Raw genomic sequence first — 22678 nt, 5'->3', positions numbered from 1 at the left:
AATTGAATTTAAACATTGAAATCAAAGAAACGCGTAAACATTCCAACAACTCAAACGTGAATTGTATGAACGTTTAGGCCCTCTTCTCTTCGTCTTCGTTGTAGCACAAGGACTAAGGGATGTTGTTGGTGTGTTGAATGGATTGGGGGATTATGGAAATGGAAGAAATGGAGGAGAAAGGAAAGGGAATGGTGCAGAAAATGGAGAGACTCACGGCTAGGGAGAAGATGGAAGTGTTTGTGGTGTGTTGTGTATGAAAAAATCAGATCCTCCATGAATGAATGAATGCAAGGGTATTTATAGGAGTAGTGGAGGGAACATATGGCTATGTCATTTGTAGGTGAAGTAGGTGGATGTTGTAGGTGAAGTGGATGTTGTAGGTGAAGTAGGTGGATGTTGTAGGTGAAGTAGGTGGATGATATGTTAAGTGATAAGTGATAAGTGATATGATATGTGGTTATGATATGATAAGTGGTTAAGTGATATGATATGTGGTGATGATAAGTGATAAGTGCATGTGGGTTAACTAATGAAGGAAATGCATGTGCAATGACAATGTGTTAGAATGGATGTGTGTTATACATGGCATGATTGGGATTAGGAAAGGTTTAAATGTCCTAAAACTAAAGAGAACAAGGTTCCAACACTTTGGCTCCAATTAGGTCTTCAATTTCGTCCAACACTTTGGCTTCAAGCATAAGCTATCCGTCCTTAGCCCAAAAGTGCTCCAAAAGTCTCCAAAATGCATCTTTTTGCTCCTTTAGCCCTTTGGACCTACAAACACACGAAAATAGCTTAAAGTACTAAAATAACTAAAGAAACATAACGTAAATGTACGAGAACAAGCCATTTAAGTCACATAAATATGCTCCTATCAGTCGGGAGGCGATAGGCAGTAGAGATGTGGTCGTAAAAGGGATATTCGAACGAGTATACTGTTTCACATGTAGTAGAGTGTTGCCTTCATCTGGGGCTTCATGGACTCTAGTCTATCTGCAAGGAGCATTCCATTGAATATGTAGTCGACGATGGGATCTTGCCAACTCCGGGTTATGTTGATCTGCGCCACCTCGATTGCTGGTTTGTCATCTATGCTTGGCTTTTCCAAATAATCGACTAGGATGGCGTGTCTGAGCTAATGGTCTAGTGCGGAGTCTAAGTTTGTCAGTACGTCTACTTGGGCATTTTTTGCTTGTGGAACCTAAGTGAGTGTGTACGCCTGGAACGTCGCTAGTTGCTCTCATACCTTCTCGAGGTATCAGACCATCATTTGATGCTTCGCTACGCATTCCCTTGAGGTTTGGTTGGTGATTAGCTAGGAATTGAAATAGGTTGCGAGCTTCTTCACCGCTAGGTCTTTCGCCAATCGAAGACCTACTAGTAGGGCTTCATACTCTGCTTCACTGTTTGATGCCTTGAAGCTTAGAGTGATTGCCTACTTGAGCATCGAATCGTCCGGCGTAGTAAGAACTAGGCCTGCCCCTGATCCTTGGTAATTGGATGATACGTCAACGTACAAGCGCCGAAACTCTCCTGCATATGGGCTTGGTACAGCTACAGTATGCTCGGCTGCCTCTGAGGCGTTCTTGTGCTGAATTGCTGCACTCGTCGGAATGTCTGCCAGTTTCTGGGTTATGCTGAACATCGCGTTATGGCGATGACTGTATACGTCTAAAGGTACGGCTTGAACTTCCAGGTTGTAACAACTAGCATCAAAATTAATGTTTTGATTTTTAGGTATGTGGCTTCTGCATTAATGAAAGCTTTTGAACTGTGGAATATAGGTGGTCGGGCTCCTAACTATTCTCGTATGAAGGTAGAGCTTATTGCTGCTTCAAATACCGCCATATAGATGCATAAATCCACTACTGCCTTCAGCTTGGATAGTAAGGGAGGTGATGACAGGTACTTCTTCAAGTCCTATAATGCTTTCTTGCACTTCTTCGTTTCCTTTGTCTCGCTACACGTCCTGATTGTCTTGAAAAAAACCTGCATTAGTTGGTAGGTCGCAAGAGCAATCGGTTGAGTGCAGCTGCTTGTCTGGTCAAACCTTGGATTTCTTTCAGAGTGGTGGGGGACTTCATATCTAGGATCGCTCAGATCATCTTTGGGTGCGCATTCGGCGTGGTCTAACCGCTGCTAAGGGTCAAGGAAGATGTGCTTGGCGACTTCTTTGGGTTTCTATCCTGATTCATCTTCTAGGGCATTATCGACTTCACTAGCCAAGGTTAGCCCAATATCCCGTTATGGGGAGATGGGTCGCTGACAATCATGAAAGTCTGCGATGAGACAATCAGTGGGCTGGTTACGTCGAGTGTGACAGTGCCAATGGCAGTTAAGGTGAGTTCGTTGATTCTGGTCAAGACATCTGCCTTGCGTTGGATCTTACTTTCCAGGCCCTTCTTTTGGATAAATGATAGTTGTATGATGTTGACCGAGCTGCCATTGTCCACCATGATTCTATAAACTATGACATGGGCCAGTTGTACAAAAATCACCAAGGCGTCGTTGTGGGAGAGTCTACTCCCTCAACGTCCTATTCGGTGAAGCCGACAATTGGTCCAGGTACAACATCTATGGCTTGAACTTGATAGACCGATCTCAGCTACTGGATCTTCCTTTTCTTGGAGTTATTAGTGGCCCCTAAATGCTCGGATTCGGCAAATATTCTGTTGATTCATATTGTCATGGTTGGGGGTTCGGCATCGGTGTCTGCTTCTCGCGTTGGCCGGGCAGCTAGTTTGTCGATATACTGGTCACATTTGCTTTCTTTCACGAGCTGCTCAATGTACCTCCTCCATGTGGTACAATCATTGATTGTGTGCCCAGGGCCTCTGTCAAATGCACAGTACTTAGTTTGGTCCATTTTAAAGGTATCACCCCTTATGGGTGACGGTGGCTTGAACCATGGCTTGTTCCTAAGGTCGCGAATGATCTAGTAAATCGGGATTAAGAACTTAGTGTACGTCTTGGGCATTGTGCCTCCCTTTGTTAGGGACCGATCCCTACATCTATCTCCTGGCTTACTTTTGTTGTTAAGCGATTTATCACTCGCCTTCTTCTGAGTCGATTTCGTGTCTTTGCACAGCTACTTAGGCTGCTTCTATAAACGTTTTTCCTCATCCTAGAGGGAGTGCTTTTCTGCTAAAGCATAAGAGTTTGCCAGGGATAGGTTCTCGCCCATAATCAACTCTCCAAAAGTAGATAATCTGTTGGGAGCCTCTTTCGAAAAGCTGAGCATGCGATGTTGTCATCACATCCGACAATCTTCGCATTTTCCGCCTTGAATCTCTTGACGTAAGTGCAGAGTGGTTCATTCGTCATTCTTTATGTTAAAGAAGTGGTCAGACTTCTTTTTGATCGAGTGGTAGGACGAATATTTCTTAGTGAAAACCAAGGACAATTCGCTGAAGTTCCGAATTGAACGTGGCGGCAGGGTGTGGAACCAGTTTTACACCTCGCCTTGGAGCATAGTGGCAAAGATGAGCGTCATTGTTGGTGTAAAGAGTCATGGCGCTTTGGTAATACATAAAGTGTCTGTCCAGATCTTCATCTCCTTTGAACAAGGTGAAATGTGGTGGGCTGAACTTCTGTGGTGGCTTCGTCTGCTCGATCTAGTCTGTAAAATGTAACCAACTTAGGTTGGCCATGTCTCTTTGAAGGGCATCGTCGGTAGTGTCAATGCGCTAGAATTCGCACATCTGCTCTACTACAAGCTTTTGTACTTCCCCATGGATTTGCGCCTAGTGGGGGAAGCGGAGCCTTAAGCTGCCCTCGGTGTTGACCTACTGGTCCATGTTGCTTTTTGGCATGTTGTACTTGTTTGTACCGCAGTTGCGGTACACGTGGTTCGCCCTTTGCTGCTCGTCATCGCTCTTGGCGGGAGCTGCCAGTAAAACTTGAACTATAGTACTCTCATGCTCTCCTCTAGGCGTCATGTGGCTGCCTACTTTGTTGCTTCATATGGACGCTTCTCTCGGAATGTCCTAAGTGCTCGTCGAAGTGTAGACCCAACCTCGAATGTATACGGACTCATGAGCAGAATCGAGAATGAACACTTCTCTACGATTTTAGGCAGGAGAAGACGTTTCCCTAAGGGTCCAAACGAGAGTGCACACCACCCAAACGCATGGTTCGTAGTAGGTTGAGCGGCTCTTTGCCAGGACGTCGCTGGAATGAGTTACATTCTTCCGCCCTTGTCCTGCTTCGGGGCACTTCGTCTGGGACGCGCTGCATCACGATGCGCTCAAGGAGTTGGTTCACCAATATGGTCTACTGCACGAGGGCGCTCGTCAAATTAGTGACCTGCTGAGGTAGGTGGTGCTGGCCATTGGGATTGGAAGAGTTTGGATAATGGGCGTCTCCATATGTGGTGGAAGTATAGTGGACTGTAGGTACAAAACTTGAGCCCAAAGCAGGTATTCCTGCATAAAAGTGGGGTGAAAGTAACACTAAATCGATCACGGGATCAATGGTTAGAATCCGGATCATTGGAGGTGGCCTTGGAATGGATTGGGCAGCCAATCAGGTCGTCGGAGCGGGTCGCGAAGCCCTCTGGGCTGGCGCCTACTCACCTTGGGCCTGCATGGCTGTTGGGCTGCCACATTATGGCCTGCTGGCTGGGTGCCTTGGGCTTGGGCCCGTTGAGTTGCTTTGCTGGCAGTAGCTGTTGGGTACTGGGCTTGGGTTTGGGCCTGCTGTCGCAGTGGGCTAGGCCTCCTGCCCTAGGCTTGCTATGGCAGATGCCAAGTTTTGGGCCTCCTGCCCATGGGCTTGGAAATAAACCTGGGCCTCCTGCCTAGGGTTTGGTTAGGTGTGGCGTTGCAAGGGCAGCTGCGATGGAAGTGGTGCCGTGGCCTGGTGGCCCTGCAGTGGCTGCTGAGTCACGGTGGTGGTGGTAGTGGCGTGGCAAGACTCATTAAGTTTTGTGAAAACCTTTTGAAAAACCATATAACGCTTACGATGTGTCGTCCATCCTAAGAAGTTACACATATTAACCACAAGAAGCCATCGCCAATTTTAGGGACAACCCTCGGCCAAAATTGCATCAAATTACTTTTTTGAATATCCTAATGGTGGCCAATCATCAAGACAATTAGATAGTTTAAACCAGTGATTAATACTTCAAAACTTGCATGCATAATATCATAAGCAAATTGAAAAGAAACTACATATTCTTGCTAAGGCTCGTAACCTCGCCCTAGCAAACGGAAATTAGTTACTAACAATCATAAAACAAAATATGATTAAAAACATGGATAGAAAACACCTTGAAAATAAAATTGAATCTTCCAAAGTAGTGTGTGCGTTCTCTCCTTTTCTTTCTCCCTAGCTAAATATCTTTATTTATACTACTACAAAATAAAACCCTAAAAGGTCTTAGAATAAAACTAGGAAACATAATAAAATAATAAAACAGAAAATAAAAGGTTTCCTATTTGAACTAAAATTCGGACTTCGCAGATATTTAGTCTTTTGACCGACCAAATCAACTCCAATTTGGTCACAAAAGGTCTCTTTTGAAAGCTAAAGATGTCCCCTACAAATCCTCAGAATGAATCTTCCTCAAAATATACCATCTTGACCTTCAAAATACCCAAAATGTCTAGAAATGTCAATCTGGCAAAGCGCTGGGTCTTCTTTTCTTCGCCACGGTCAAAGGGTTTGGTAGAAATATCTGAAACTTTGACACAATTATTTTGAAACACTCATGAACATTCTCCAATTGGAATCATTCCAAAATTCATTCGTTTGATCACTTCTTGCTCTAGAGGAAGTCGAATGTCCTACATTGAAGATACATAACAAAATATCAAAGTTCTATCAAAATAACCAATAAATTAATACTAGGATTAGGGTAAAATATATAGTATAATATGGACTCATCACAATGCCTAAAAAAATACGATGCTACACTCGCAATAACACTATAAAAAAACAAGTTGCTTTCGCAGCAAAACTTCTCCTAGTGAACTTGGTATTTGTCGGAAAAAGTTTTTTAATCCGGCAAAATTCTAACGTTTCTTCGGACGAAAATTGAACTCAAATTTGTCAACACAGTCGTTCGGAAAGCTGCTTTTTTTTTCCTGTTAGTGTAAAATTAGTAAATACTTAGACTTCTATTATTATTTTTGTCAGACTCAGAATTCTATTCATGGCCCTATTTGGCACACCGTATAAGGTACCGGATAAGACTAATAATACAGTGTATCGTGTTTGGTGACTATTTGGATTAAATAGGCATCGGATTAAATAATCCGGGCCTACCTTTTTTACACGGCGCTTACCCCCTTACAAATATTGTGCAAATTCATGGTATAACTTAGTCGGGCTCGCTGAGAGACCAGTATTCCGCGCCCTCTCTTCCTCTCCAGGCACTCTCCAGGCGCTCTCTCTTCCTCTCATCCCAAGTTCGTCTTCTCAACTTTTTCTTCTTCATTTGAATCACAGATCGTCTTTTTAGATTTCTTCTGCTAGGATTCCACCCCTCCCTCTATTCTTCCCCCTCCTCCTATTTTTCTTGCAATTTTCTTTCAATTGATTAAATCTAGTTATTATTTTCTCTCTAATTATGCAATTGATTATGTAATTTTGTGTTTTAATTAGAATTTTTGAATTTTAGGGTTTGCTATTAGGGTCGAATTTAGGGTTTGTTGTTGGTGTTGAACTTACAATTTTAATGATTGGGTAGAGTGGGAGTGTGCAGGTTCACTTACCTAAACAAAACTTTGTCTCTGGCGCAACTCCCGTTTCACTCGCTGTCTCGCAGCCGCAACACAACCATACGGAAACTTGACCTTGGGTACTAAAACTTGACCTTGGGTACGACGGTGACAACTCTTTACCACACCTGAACTACAAATCTTGTTCCAAATTTTTTTAATTTTTATGTGAATTTTACTTTATATATATATATATCTGTGTGTGTGTGTGTGTGTGTGTGTGTGTGTGTGTGTGTGTGTGTGTGTGTGTGTGTGTGTGTGTGTGTGTGTGTGTGTGTGTTTGTGTGTGTGTGTGTGTGTTTGTGTGTGTGTCTGTCTGTCTATCTGTCTGTGTGTGAGAAAAATTTCGAATTAGGGTTGTTGAATTGTTGATTGGCATTTATTCTAGTTTGTAAAGTAATTACCTTAGAGTGTGTGTTTTTGAATTCGATTCATAACATGCTTCCTTGACTGATGAATGTCAAGACATCTTTCTGATTTCATTATAATTTTTCCTTCTGATCACCACAACAGTCTATAGGATTTATTATCTGCCTATGACATTTTTTTGTAGGACTTATTAACATGCTTCCTTCCGTTTTCAATGTTATTATCCAGTTACTTAATTTTTGCCACTATCTAATAATGTTATTTTATATTTTCACTAGACATGGATCAAAGAAAGATTGTGGTATGCTTCATTGTTAACGTGTGGTACTTGAATATTGTGACTTGGTTGATGATGTGGTTCATCAAGAATCATAATTCAGCTAGAAGGCAGAATCGGCAACTTGCACTTAGAAATCGCACATTTGTTAGGAGAATGGTAGGGTCAGCCTATTTAGATAGCATAATAGGATATGATGATGTTCAGTGTGTGAACCAAATTAGAATGGATAGAAGAACGTTCCATTATTTATGTAAAATGCTTTGTGACCACGGTAGAGTAAAATTGGATGGTGTAGTGACAATGGAAGAACAAGTTTGCATGTTTTTGCATATACTTGCACATCATGTCAAGAATCGTACAATTGGGAGTAGGTTTTGTCGATCGAGGGAAACCATAAGTAGGTATTTCAATTCCATTCTACATGGAGTGTTAAGGCTACAAGGTACACTTTTGAAAGTTCCAGAACCCATTCTGTGACATCCCGTCCCGAGATTATTAAAACGTACATGTGAATTGTCAACTTTGCCCTAGTTCGTTTTTTTTTTTTGACGTAATTGGTTGTTTTGTGTGTTGGCATGTCCTTGGGCCACACACACACCCCCACACCTGCACCAACTTCTGTCTCTCTCTCTCTGTGAGTTCCCCGAGCCCCATTCCCTTTCTTCTTCTTTGAAAACGTACGGACAAACTCACAAACCACCAAACCATCACAGATCGAGGGAACCAAGACCACCCTCGTGCTCGTGGGGCTGAGAGGAGTCCAGTGGTACCATTTTCAGGTAAGGACTTCGACGTTTTCACGTCGATTTTACAAGCTCCGTTTTAGTCACTGTTCATGCAAGATTAATCTAGTTAGTTTTTGGACTTTTGAAGCTTGTAGATGTGTTGGTGAGGTCCCAAGGAGCTTGGGAGTGCATCGTTGGACGGAATTGGACGTCGGAACCACGAACTGTAAGTTTGGCCGAATTTTCATATTTTTGGAAAGTTTGATTCCGTTGTTTTTAGGCCCTAAAACTTGTCCAACATGGTAGATTATGTTTAGGGCTTCATTTTGGTATAAATTACGTGAAAAATAGATGAAAAACGAAGGAGAATAGTGAGTTTAAAGTTTTCCCAGTTTTCCGGTGACCGGAGTCCGGCGAGGGTAGGCCGGAGAAGAAACAGGAATATTCTGTTAATTTTAACGGAATATTCCTAACGGCAGTAACGGTATCCGGTTAAGTTTAACGGAATATTCTTAAACGGCGTCAATTGACACCGTCAGTGTGCATGGCACGTGGCCGCGCGTGGGGGCGCGTAGGTCCGTGCCTATTTTGGCGCGTGGGGGCGCGTGAGAGGTCCAAAAATTATTTTTAAAATATGGTTGTGATCCTAAGGTTGTGTAGAGCACGTTGGTATATTCAATTGTCCATTTTGAGCAATGTATGAGAAGTTATTACGAGGAATTGGTTATGTGCTTTAAAGTTAACGTTTTTATAGCTATTTCACATATAGGTGACACGTACCCCGAGGACGAATGTGCACACGCGAGGCAGGGGGGCTACGACCCTTCTACATACCAGTGAGTGGGCTTTTGGTTTTTCGTATATACCTATATACTATATTTTTCCCATAAATTGATTAAATGGTTATCAGTTATGCCATGCATTACATTATCGTTAGTCATGCATCGTTGGTTGCATTAGTAGTTGCATATATCTATATATATGCATATTGGGTGCTGTGGACGCACAGGTAAGTGCCAGGTAAGTGTTATTCATGTTTATATTTCCGTAGTGGTTTGAGATGCTTAGAGAGCTCATAACCTGCACCCCCGGTGTCAGTGCTCCCGCCCATAGTAGGGCACAGTCCTTCACGTGATGTTCACCTCCCGCACCACACGCTCAGCTTGGATCCAAGTTAGGTGCACAGTCCTGTCGTACAGACCACTTTAGGTGGTTCCGACTCGTAGGTGACCCGCGATTATTCGCACAGCCTTCACGTGATCGTAGCACTAGAGCGTATATATGTATTACACCCAGGCCTCTCGTACAAACCACTTTAGGTGGTTTCGACTCGTGGGCAGGTTCAGTTGTTGAGTTTGAGATTTGAGCTCTATATGCAGCCGTACAGGTCACGTTAGGTGACTCCGGCTACCAGATTACATGTTATTGACCTACTTTATACCTGAGCACTTGCATTGTATTATGAGATTTCCGACATGGCATATATATATTGAGCATGATTGGCATACCCTTGAGCATGTTTGGCATATCTATACATAGATATATATATATATATATATATATATATATATATATATATATATATATTTATTTATTTCTGGGAAGTATACAGGTTTTACGGCGAGGGGTTAGAGTGTATTTTGCTAAATGGTTTTCAAAAAGCTTTGTTTTTGCCCACTCACGCAGTCTGTTTTGCGCCCCTCCAGGTTCTAGTTGAGTAGCAGTTCCGGTGGTTTCCCAGAGGGCTTTTCCGGCACTTCTGATAGACACCTATCATAGTAGGGTCACCTTCGGGTGTACTATTGTCGCTTATTTTTTTTTCTTTTGGATTGCTGTTGTCTGGCTCTGAATTTGTGACTCGCACGCTAGCACTTGTATTAGTACATTGTGTGCTAGTTGGTTTTTATTTACTCGTACTTTTTATTACTGTTCTATTAACTTCCGCACGTGCACATGGCTACGTCACCTTCGTGTGATGGCCAGCACGCCCTGATCTCGGTCGGGGTGTGTCACATTCCTAATGCCTACCCAGATCCTAAATAGAATTGGTTTGAGGTATTCTTCATATTTTATAAAAATTACTTCTAAAATTAATGTAATTAAATATATTAAGCATAATAATGTTAATGATTTTTTTTTAGAATTGCTTGGGGGCATTGGATGGGACTTACATTAACGTTCATGTCCCTGAGCGAGATAAACCAAGATATCGATCAAGGAAGGGAGAGATTGCGACCAATATGTTGGGAGTCTATAATGTGGACATGAATTTTATATTTGTGTACCCAGGTTGGGAAGGGTCGGCATCTGATTCTAGAGTACTCCGAGATGCCATAAGTAGACCATCAGGATTAAAAGTTCCCACGGGTAACAATAGATTATTTGTTTATATTAGTAATTTGAATCCTCATTTTTCTTATATATAGTAATATACATTTTTTTTGTGTGTTAGGGTGTTACTACCTTGTGGATGGTGGGTACACAAATGGTCCAGGATACCTTGCACCGTATAGGGAAGTGCGTTACCATCTCTCGGAGTGGAGAAATAGAAGACTCCCGATTAATCATGAGGAGTATTTCAATATGAAACATGCTCAAGCTAGAAATGTCATTGAGAGATGTTTTGGACTACTTAAGATGCGTTGGAGCATCTTAAGAGGTCCATCATTTTTCCCAATTAAAACACAATTTAGGATTATGACAGCCTGCTGCCTATTACATAATCTTATTAGAAGGCATATGTCAGCTGATCCAATAGAAAATGAAATCCTAAACTTGGACAAATCTGAAAGTAGTGATGATGATGAAGGTATGATTGAGAATGTTCAACCTACACAAGAATGGACTGCATGGAGAAACACTTTGGCTATGAATATGTACAATGAGTGGCGTGCACAAGTGTGATTTGATTAAATTTTCTTACATATGCATGTTGTGATTTGGTTATGATTTGTTATTTGAACAAATAGTGATTTCTTATGTATTCGGTTATGATACTTTATTCGAACGAAGTGTGACCTGGTTATGTATTTATTTAAAAAGTGTGATGATTTGCTTATGGTTTTTATCACTTACTATTAATTATATGCATTATTGATTATATGTCCTAATGCCAATACAAAGGCAGTTCCACATGTTGTGTTTGTAATTGTAGGAATGGAAAGTGAACAAAGTAGTCAACCAAAAGGAAGTAGAAGGGTTTGGAAACAACATGAAGAAGATGCATTGCTCTCCATACTTGAGGAGGCAGTTGTTAAGAATTTGCGATGTGATAACGGTTGTTTCAAACCCGGAACAATGGCTCAGTTTGAAACAGCTATTAATTTGAAATGTCCTTATGCCAATATAAAGGCAATTCCACATATTGAGTCCAAAATGAGGAGGTGGAAAAAAGATTATGCAATAGTTTATGACATGATTAATAAAACTGGTTTTGCATGGAATGATGTACGAAAGTGTATTGAGGTTGATAGCACTGAAGTATGGCAATCCTATGTAAAGGTAATTCTCTAACATAATACTAGAATTTAACTTTACATATTTGATTACTTAACATGTTCCTTTACATACAATTTAATAGTATGATTGTGTCTACCAAACCATATCCTTTAGCCCCATTCATTATAACAGCTTAATTAAATAAATAGATGCTTGATTATATCAAGACAGGTTGAAGGGAAAAAAAATAAGATTGTTTGTATTTTATGGATAGTGTGATTTGTTTTCGCATTGCAGGTTAACAAAGAAGCAGAAGGCTGGCTAGGAAAATCGTTTCCATTGTATGACAGATTAAATGTTATTTTTGGGAAAGACCGAGCAACCGGAGTAGGAGCTGCAACTCCTACTGAGATGATGAATGAGCCTGAGCACATTAATGAAGATGAAGATGAGGCGGAGACTAGTTCTCCCTCTGTTGCTTGACGGTCCAGTAGTTCAAGTACCCGGAAAAGGAAGAGAGCTACTAATGATAATGAACTTGCTGTGGCATTTAAAGAAATGCTTTCTGAATCAGTTGATAAGTTGGGTGAAGTTTTACAAGTTGCTTTTGGGAAAGGAGTGGATCAAAAACCTGAGATTGTTTCAGAATTGTCAAAGATGGATTTGTCTATTGAGGATCAAATCAAGGCACTAAATATCCTTTTTGAAAAGCTACAGAATGAGAAGAGATTCTCGTCTTTGGATGGTGCAATGAAAAAAGCCTTTGTACTCATGTTACTTGAACAAAGTAACCCCAATTGACATTTCAAACCAACAACAATATATTTTGTTAAAAGTTGTAGCATGCATATATTTTGTTAAAAGTAGCATGCATATATTTTGGCTATCTGGACAAACTGTTTTTTACTGAAACCACCTTGCATTTGTATATTTTATGAACTTGGATATGTGGTTGGATTATATATCGTAACGATTGTAATTGTTTTTTGTGAACCTTCTTTTATGTTATTGGAAAATATTTTGAATTTGATGTATGAAATTTACTATTTTTCTTTGTTATTTGAAAATTTATGTGGTTTTCAATAGGTATAAATATGAGAAAAGTTCAACAAACAAAGAAAGATCTGTTAAATTATTTTTTTTCTCTTGTCCTATCCGGTTCAGCACCAAACACAGTATAAATAATACGGTCATTAATCCGATATTGTACCAAACGCCTGACTAATTTAGTCAGTACTATCCAGTGGCTATTTATCATATCCAACAAAAATAGTCAGTACAGTTCGAGCTGCCAAACGAGACCTTAATAAGGAGAAAAATTTAAGAGGAATTGAAACTCAACTCATCTACAAAATATCCGAAGGCGTACTGTAAGTGGACGAAAATAATCCTCAAATAGACCAACTTAATATAATTGAGGACTGGGGGATATTTACATGAATGAGATCAAAAGTAAATCGAAAGTTTGAAGGATGTTGGAAAACGAAGCCTATGCAATTCAAGGGGAATTGCTACTCGAATTAAATAATCGAATTCGGGGGTAAAGTGGAACAAATTACAATGCAAGAAACAAAGTAAAACACTTGATAATAACTTATTTATTTACAAGTAATGACAAGGGCTGACACTAGACATAATTTCAATTAATATTTTTCATCCACATATAACCACGGTCTTAACAATTCCTGTCTAGGTGTTAGGAGGCTGTCTATTATCCCAGATAATGCATAGGAGTTTAAAAATTAAAAAAAGGGGTCTAAGCTTTTTTAGGCATTTGCCTAGCCCGTTTAGACCTTCTTAGACACCATTTTAGGTCGCGACTCTCACTTAAACAGAAAAACGATAACTTTCATTTTACATTTTATTTTTATTTTGTTCAGTAAATTGTAAGAAACTTGTTGAATACTTGGATGAATACTCATTATATGCGTGTTCTCCATATTTTTAATATGTTATAATATTGCAATTTATATGTCATTTTATTTTACAATTTATGGATGTCAATACAATTACATTACATATTTTTTAGTATAAATAGTCACTTATTTATACAATATAAATGGATTTACTTAAATCTGTATAGTCAGCCTAGATTCCGCCTAGGCGTTAGGCCCCAACCTACGGAAACTAAAAACAATATCAATTGGAAATTTGGAAACTAAATTAACTTGAAACCCCTTAGTACTATGGTCAAGTGACATTTATCTTCACTCGTAAGTGAGAGATCTTGTGTTCGATTGTCATCAAAGGCAAATTTGAATCACATAATTGCTAGCCTATTGTGAAGCTTAGCCCACTCTCCCATCTCCTTAGTGTAAATAATGTCGTTTGCTCAAAAAACAAACCCTAGCTCCAAAATAACTTGAAGATATATAATTTGGTACACGGAGAAGCTAACAACAAAATGTGAGGTACATAAAACCTCTTCAATGCCTTCATTTATCACAAAATGGTCCATGATCCCAACTTCCAACCTACCAAAAGATTTAGACAGATTTTGGCGCTTGATCACTGGACTTTTACACGAAAAGTAGGTCATGGTTATAGCTAGCTGCTAGCTAGGGCCTATCTAGTGTTAGGTTTCATTTTCATCTTTCCCGTTGATGTATTTTTAAACTAAGTTAAATAATGATTAATTTAAACCAAATTAAACTTGCAAGCACACGATCAATTATAGTAAGATATACAAATAAGAAGTTAAACTCAAAGAGATTACTTTAACACCAATTTGACTAATTAATCACGCTAGACTTAATTAAACAAAAAATAAGTTAAATGAATAATGAATTAAGACTAAAACTAATAATAAAATTAAAACAACAAGTAAATAATATAAACAGAAGTCAAGAAGAATTTCAAAAACAATGAAGCCTAATGTTATGAATCCACCAACAACAATCTTATATATTTTTCCTAGAGCCAACAACTATCCAATTACCAAGCCAATGTTAAAGGTTGTTATTTCTAATGTATGAATTAATCCGTAGCGAGATTTGTGTATCTCTACATGATAACTATATCTTATCAGTTAGGCACACACAAAAGCCCATTAAGCTTACAAGAATTATGTCAACCAAGTAAGACTAACTTGATATTGTTCATCCTTACTAGTTTATCTAATCTACTTAATCTTAAATCCATTAAAACTAATTGATTGGTCATTCTCATAGATTTATTTTGGTAACTAGATGCAAAATTTCTAAAAGTGACCAGTTATTAGAAATTCAAATCTAGAATAAATTGTGTACAAAGATTAAGAATATAACATGGCTTAGAATCAAATAGCAATTAACAAAGTACTTCTCAAATATTCATGTCAGGACTTTATCACAAACCTTAAAAAATAACCTAGTTACACATAAAAATAAAAATAAAAGAAAGAACCCGAAATCCATGGCAAGGCACGTCCCTAAACTCTTCTTTGCGAATTGCGTAGATGGTGATATTGGTATTATGGTGTGGTGGTGATGTGTAGAGAGAGCTTGAGATGCCTTATTAATACTAGAAAAACCCTAAAATGTCTTTTAGAAAGTCTCATAAAACAAAACAAATTCCTAAACAATTAATGACATAAACTAGGAAAGAATCCTTCATGGCTTGGGAAAAACGTTATCTATCTTGCATGCTAGATTTGAGGATGATTTAGCTTTTGGAAAATTCTAGAGAAATAGGAACCATTATAGCTCTATGTCTTAGGTTTGTAGGAATATATCACACGCCACTAGGAACAACCAGGAAAGGCTTCGAATCTTCATTCTCCCACAGATGTGCAGTTTTCACGAGAATGCAACTTCTGTGGGAAGGATTTACAAAACTAGAACATTTGGCTCTATGAAAAATTATGAAATTTAAATGCAATTATATTCAGCCTCTTAACATTCTTCTCCAATTGGCCTTGCATCAAAACTCCTCCAGAAAGTCGATTATCACCAAAAATGTTATGAACATGTTGGCTGAAATTAAGGAAAAGAAACTAATAAAGCTCTTTTAAAATAAATTTTTAGCAAAACTTAGGGATATTGGCCTGAAAATATGAGAAATACTGCAATTATCAAATAGCTCCAAACTTAACTTTTGCTAGTTCTCGAGCAAAACAAAAGTAAAAGACAACAAGAAATAAATAGATTTTCCATAAATTAGCCTCAATGCAATGTAAAAGGGTCACCAAACTTAAGTGAATTAAACACTTTTCCAAATAGAATTATCCAAACCTTACATAAGATTCTCAAGTGTAGTGAGTGAAATAACCAATATCAATACAACTTACTCAACCTAGACATATATACGTAAACCAAAGCTTCCACTTCAAATTCTCCACTATGAATATCACTCACAAAGAAACCATACATTAAAGGGTAAAGTGCCACTCAAAACATTATAAGCAGTATAAAACCCCATAAGCTTGCTCTTCATATCATCTCTCCCCTTATTTAAATTAATGCAACACCAAAGACCAAAGGTCTTTACAAGGGTTGTAATGTTAGACTAGGCTATAGGCTACGAAAGAAAGGATAAGGAAAAATTAGAACTTAGGAAATACCAAGATATCTTCATCATGAAATTTGGCCAGCCCTCTTTTGAAACTTGATCTTCAATTCTTAGGGTCCAGACTCATATTGTAGGAATAGAACAATTTCAAACTACCATTTTCCTAATTTCTTTGATACTATCGTTTTCTTTTTCTTTTCTTTAGAAAAGATGATTGAAGAAGAAAAAAAAAAAATATATATATATATAATATGACACGTGGTACCTCGGTGCATGCGACTTCTTTGTGTAGAACCCAACCTTTATCGCCCTCGGCATCACTTTGGGATCTCTCAAACTACAAGGTATGGCTAATATAGGTTAAATGCATAAGGAATGTGGGCAATGAAAGAAAATGCTTAGTGTTTGGCTTCAAAAGGATAACTAGGGATATATAACATAAAAGGTTAGCTAGAAAGGCTCAAACGACCCAAAGATGGCCAAAATCATCTCCCTAATGTTGCATGACTTAGGATTTCTCCTCGAGAGATATTGAAGCAAGTTCTAGTGAATGATAATGTTATCTTAAAACTCACGAGAAAGAATATGCAAGAGGCTCAAAATCTCACAAATGTTCAATAAGTTTTCACTTAAAATTCACATATAATTCTCGAAGTTAAAAGCTGGTCATACTAACTGTCTATATAAAATGAACCTGAGAATAATCATGTAGGAATCTGTTTAACCATATAAAATAACTGAAGTTCCACATAAAAAACACCAATTCAAATAAGCTTGTGACCCTGAAAGAAAAGCAAAGTATTATCATTGACTTATGGAATGTCTAACTAAAAGAAAACGACTCTAAGAAAAAGAAAACCTTTGACATTTTTTTTTTACTTTTGGTTAATCTATGTTTACTACCTTGAAGTCTCGTGGTTTTCAACATTTGGTACATGAAATTTTTTTCATCCCAGAGTCATACTTCAAGTCTTAAATTTGGGACAGTTTCATACCTCCATTAAGTTTTCCGTTAGAACTTATGTTAACTGATGATGTGGTGTCCACGTGGACAATAACTGGACAGCACGTGGATATTAAAAAATAATAAAATAAATTAATAAAATAATAAAAACTAAAAAAATTTAAAAAAAATAAATAAAACTTTTGTCTTCCTCCTCCCTCTTCCCCCGCACCCCACTTCCCTCTGTAAAATCCTCAAAACCATGTTTAGGCCTAAACCCACCTCTAGATTTGTCCTATGCACCCTCACCCTCCTACTCCTACTCCATTTCCCAACCTCTGTTTCCGAAAACCACCTCCAAGTTCTCGAATTTCGCCGACCACAATTTTTAACAGCCTGTTACCTCAAAAAATTATGTGGTTTGTCACCAGGTTCGGCCATTTCTGCTTCCATGAAGCTTCAGCTCGAACCCACAGCCACCCACAACGCTGACTCGGTACTGAGTCTGTTCAGAGTCGTCGATCGGAGGTCCAGATCGAACACCCAGACCCACCACCGTTGGATCTGAAAAATTGCGTTCTGAGGCGTCGGAGGTCCAGATCGAACATACAGACCCACCAACAACGCCGTATCCTCCCGTTCTCGCTCTTCCATTCTTTGCCACACTTACTCCTAATGTCGGAGCAGGAATCGCTCCTGACGATGCTGCTTTTCCATCTTTGGTTTTGCCTGCGGCGGGATTTCGGGGTTCTGAGGATTTGATGTGCAACACAATGGAGCTCCTGATGGTGCTGGAAAGCTGAAGCTGGGACTCGACAAGTCGAAGAGGGAGGAGCCTCAGGAAGTTCCTGAGCCGCCACAGGCTGCGGAAGAAGCGGACCAGATATTCATGAAGATGAAGGAGACGGGTCTGATTCCGAATGCGGTGGCAATGCCTGATGGGCTATGCAAAGATGCGCTGGTCCAGGAGGCCTGAAGCTTTTTGGGTCGATGCGCGAAAAGGGTACTATTCCTGAGGTTGTTATATATATACACTGCTGTGGTTGATGGGTTTTGCAAAGCACAGAAGTTCGAAGATGCTAAGAGGATTTTCAGGAAGATGCAGAGCAATGGGATTGTTCCTAATGCTTTTCCGCCTTCGGTACTGCTTTTAGTTCTAGGCATGGTTTTGGGGATTTTACAGAGGGCAGTGGGGGTTTTGGGAAATGCAATGGGGTAAGGAGGGCGGGGGAAGAGGGAGGAGGAAGACAAAGTTTTATTTTTTATTTTAAATTTTTTTCTTAGTTTTTATTATTTTATTAATTTATTTTTTATTTTTTAATATCTACGTGGCGCCCAGTCATTGTTCACGTGGACGCCACGTCTTCAGTTAACAGAAGTTCTAACGGAAAACTTAACGGATGTATGAAACTATCCCAAATTTAAGACTTGAGGTATGATTTTGGGATGAAAAAAACTTCATGTACCAAATGTTGAAAACCATGAAACTTCAATGTAGTAAACAGAAGTTAATCCTTTAATTTTTATGGATTTTTTTTATGAAGAACTATGACACAAACTAACAAGACAAAGATAACAGAATAATTAACGAACTTAAAAAAAAGAAAAAGGACAAAACAACTTAATTTACTAACTAAAAAAATGGACCCAATAACACAACAAATTCCATGCACATGATGGGACAAAATAAGTCTGGATGTTAAAATTGCAACTCGCGGAATTTTGGATAACCAATGTTAATGCAAACAAGAAGCACAAACTCAATACAAAAAGTGAAGGAAATTTTAAGAAAGCTTGAGTTAGTCTCTCAAGAAGCGCTTCTTTATAGTCATGAGCAAGCCGGAATTAAGTGGAGGATGGTGATCATATGGGGAACAACTCCATGAATCTTCTTCTTAATCCCTTTCTTCCATCCTTGTAGCTTTGAAATTCGGTGTGGATTTTTACTTTTCTTCAATCTTAAATGGTGATCATATGGGGAACAATAAGGCGCTGCATATTTTTTCTTTTCTTCAATCTCAAAGCTCGAGACTTCTTTCTCTTCTTCATTTTTTTCGTTGTCACCATATCTTGGCCATTGGTGTGAAATCGAATTTATCATTCACATCTTCAACTTTTGGTTCAATTCCAAATTCTCTTCCATAATTTGAGAAGTGAACTTCAAGCGGGTTCTTGGAAGAATTTATAATGAAAGAATCTTCAGCCTTTGGTTCAATCAAACAATTGAAAATCCAACTACTTGTCACATCCCTCGTCTCTTTCTCTGTCGTACGTCTTCCTCCTTTGGGCTTTCTAACTCTTTGTTTGGCTCCTCCTTGGATTTATGAAGCATTGCAGAAAGGGCAACTCGTCTTCATAAGTAGGATTTTTAAAAAGTGGGGTGACATCGTCTGTTCTTCTCTGCTTCCTCTTTAGTTAGTTCACCGAGTTGTACAAATTTTCCCTACTCTCGAATTTTTCAATTGTATGGCACGCACTTTGCTCAATTGGATTAGCTTCGGGTTCACTTGGAAAAATTACTTGGTCTCTTTCAACCAATTAATATCGCTGCAATTTGACCAACTTGCTAATTTTCCAAATTTGCTATTGCTCGATTATTTGCTTGCCCCTTCCTGTTGGAGAATTTGATGCCCTTCAGTAAGAATTTGCAAAAATTGAGTGGTTGTTTGCTAATATTGCATGTTACCATGAACCAGCTGTGCAAAAGCTTCTACCCTAATCGACCCTAAGGAGGCAAGGTTTGAAATCGAGAAGCAATGAGTTGAAGAAAAAGGCACTAATTATAAGAATAATCTTCTTTATATATATATATCAATAATAAAATGAGAATGCACTACCTCAATGTAATATTATTTCTGAAAAGGAAATATAAGAGGTTTAATTAGGACAGCATTACCATTAACATTCAATTTCAAATTTCCAAAAACTATTTCAAATTTTTGGTTACATGGTAAAACATCACTAAAGAACAATAATAATTAAATAGTAGACATGGTCAATACCTATGTCATTGAACTTATCTACTATACTCTCTCAGAAACTTGCATACCAAGTCTCTTTATTATTGTTTTGTGCATTGCCTTAATACTGTGTTTCAACATCGATCGATCAGTAGCCACGAAACATTGGGAAGACAGGGAACCTCATCAATCCGTCCTTACAATGTAAACCATCACGCTCGCCGCAAGCGAAGTAGTAAGGCTGCCACCTCTTGAGAACAAACTCAAAGCCGTCTCCGCCTCCTTGTGTTTGATTTCCCACCATTCTTGCTCGACTCAAGTCACAGTTCAAGAAGCTCCGAAAGTCTTGGAACAAGTAGACGCTGTGAGGATGTGTGGTGTTATTCGGTGGATCATACTTGAAAACTGCAAAACACGCAAAACACCATTTTATCATGTAACTATAGTTGTTCAATTCTATGAACAAAAGAAAAAGCGTTTCTCATGGTGAACAAATTGTGCAGAGAAAACATTCTAGTTACATTAGAATTTAAGTGGGCGATATTTTTTGATTTTAGGTCGACTGCTTGACATGTTATGTTTCAAAGTTTTCGATAAAATTTGCAACAAGAATTGAATACCTGGGGGGGAGCTAAACAAGTAAGATCTTTGCAAACAACAATAAGTAAAGCCGAAAATGCACAGAAAAATGGATACTCACCGAGAGTGTCCTTGATGTAAAATGGTCCATTCTTCAAAGCCCATTCTGTGTAGTTGAATCCGAAATGCCAGTTTTCTGAGCCACCAACAACGATCTTGTTTGGTCCTTGGGTCTTATTGGGGTGATATGAGCCATGGCTGAAGCCCCAACCGCTGTAATTACCATACTGCCAATCCTTGTTGGCTGTGCTAACCGCCAGCATTGAAGCAATTAGCACCATTGCTAGTGTAATTTGAGCATAATTGGAACCCATTGTTCTCTATCAAATGCAACAACTGGAGGACGATAGGGTGAAATTGAGAAGCTAGAGGAGGATGAAACTTAAGAATGAGATTGTGGTGAATTTAGAATGAGTAAGTTGGTGCTTTTGTAGGCCAATTAAGTAATGCAAAATGACCGAATTTATAACACCTTTTCAACGTTGGTGGGTACGATGAAGAAAATAAGTCCTAATTAAGTTTTTAAGTCTCCCCCTAAGAGTCACTCTTCCACTTATGTATCTTAATTTCTCCCTCTCTGTCTCAATCTTCATGCTTAATGCTTTGCTATGTCAAGAATGAGATTTGTGTTTCCTAATCACCAGAGTTAAGGAATCAAATTAATTGTGATGTGGATTAGAAATATCCATATTGTTTTTGTTATTGATTCGAGTGGTATTTGAATTAATCTTGTCTGAACTACGGAAGAAGAATTTGAATTTGGGTGTAAAAGGGAGATCACACTACTCTTAACTAACTAGGCTAAAAATAAGTTTGCTAAGCCTCCAGTTTTAACAAAAATATAGTAACAAATTGCAGAGTCTAGCAAGGACTCGTATGTGATGTGCTTCCTTCTAATTATGTCTCTCTATTTAAGGGACCTAAAGCTGTCTATATCAAGCGTATCGGTGGTATTACTAGCAACCTCCACTCCTCTATGCATGTACTTAGGAGGAAGTTATTAAGAGAGCTACTAGACCCAATCTATTGTCTTATTTTTCCACTCATATTATAATCTCACCCGTCATAAAAAATTACAAAATTAAAATGCTATTTTCTCATCCACTTTTATTCCTAAAATATTCTCATTAGCACTCTCTCTCTACTCCGAGCTTGTCTGGTGAAATAATTTTAGAGCGCTTAGTGATGGACTTTGCACCATTTTTTTTTTCTACTAATCAAACTCAATACACTTTACAGAAGACTACCCTTCCTCAATTCTTCTTCCACACTTGTGTATAGAAATGTTTGCATCTATACATATGCAGCAAGTCCATATTACATATCAATTCATGCTGATATCCATTGTTGAAACATCCAACCACAACAAAAACATTAAATTTGAACCGCACAGTGGCCGGAGAAAGCAGAGAAGAGTCAAACTATGGTTACCTGGTTTTTGGGTTCATCTTCGTCTTCAAGATTTTTAGGAGAATTAATTTGCAAAAATGTAGAAAATGTGTGGAACTGAAACGATTTCAAGCTAAGTTGCACTGGGATTTTATCAGGTGAGTTGGGGTTTAAGGGTAGATAAATTGTTTGTGATCAGAGGGTTATCTTTTAAGGTTTTTATTGGTCATTTTACAGATGAATAAACTTGTAATTAAAATTTTCATTAAAAAGTGGGTGAGGAAATAAGACACTGGAGTGGAAATAGCAACACTAGTTAGTAAATGGTTGAATAAGTGAGAAAAATTAAAAAAACAGAAAGTGAATGCAAAATATGAAATTGAATTTCTATGTATTAAGTTAACACCCTAAAAGCTTCACTATATATTAAGTTAAACACCCTAAAAAGCTTCACAATACCAAGACATACTCTTCTTCCAATTAGAGTTTCAAAACAAAACAATTAAATATAATAAGAATAAAATAGTAATTTTTCAACATGTTTCAAATTGATCTCAAAATCCACCTAGTGGGCAGTTAGTTATTTTTCTTTGGTTTCTATATATTATAATAAAAAATCATTATCATAAATGTTCCCTAAAATTGATCTACACCATTAAGATGATCCCTGAAATTGAAAATCGATCACTGTAGTCCTAGAAATAAGTGTCTCACGTCAGAATGGT

The 22678-nt window shown here is 38.5% G+C and overlaps 2 protein-coding genes across 2 annotated transcripts; one reads left to right on the top strand and one right to left on the bottom strand.

Annotated features, from left to right (window-relative positions):
• Nucleotides 1–10919: 10919 nt before the first annotated feature.
• LOC148693479 (uncharacterized) lies at nucleotides 10920–12475 on the top strand. Its single transcript, XM_088678435.1, has 3 exons — nucleotides 10920–10972; nucleotides 11251–11597; nucleotides 11832–12475. Exons 2-3 carry the CDS (start codon nucleotides 11253–11255, stop codon nucleotides 12015–12017), a joined length of 531 nt encoding a protein of 176 aa, XP_088534561.1. The 5' UTR covers nucleotides 10920–10972; nucleotides 11251–11252; the 3' UTR covers nucleotides 12018–12475.
• Nucleotides 12476–19834: 7359 nt separating this feature from the next.
• On the bottom strand, nucleotides 19835–22678 carry LOC137727579 (uncharacterized). The gene is made up of 2 exons (XM_068466419.2): nucleotides 20626–22678; nucleotides 19835–20330 (listed from the first exon to the last, which is right to left on the bottom strand). Exons 1-2 carry the CDS (start codon nucleotides 20876–20878, stop codon nucleotides 20074–20076), a joined length of 510 nt encoding a protein of 169 aa, XP_068322520.1. The 5' UTR covers nucleotides 20879–22678; the 3' UTR covers nucleotides 19835–20073.

This window comes from Pyrus communis, chromosome 10 (assembly GCF_041283825.1).
Source record: "Pyrus communis isolate YQ-2024b chromosome 10, ASM4128382v1, whole genome shotgun sequence".
Classification (NCBI taxonomy): Eukaryota; Viridiplantae; Streptophyta; class Magnoliopsida; order Rosales; family Rosaceae; genus Pyrus; species Pyrus communis.
The sequence above is the reverse complement of the archived record's forward strand: the minus strand, read 5'-3'. Positions and strand labels throughout refer to the sequence as shown.

Coding starts and splice junctions, on each gene's coding strand:
- LOC148693479 (XM_088678435.1), top strand. CDS start 11,253: ATGGAAAGTGAACAAAGTAGTCAACCAAAAGGAAGTAGAAGGGTTTGG. Junction 11,598..11,831: donor TATGGCAATCCTATGTAAAG/GTAATTCTCTAA, acceptor TTCGCATTGCAG/GTTAACAAAGAAGCAGAAGG.
- LOC137727579 (XM_068466419.2), bottom strand. CDS start 20,878: ATGGGTTCCAATTATGCTCAAATTACACTAGCAATGGTGCTAATTGCT. Junction 20,331..20,625: donor TTACATCAAGGACACTCTCG/GTGAGTATCCAT, acceptor CGTGTTTTGCAG/TTTTCAAGTATGATCCACCG.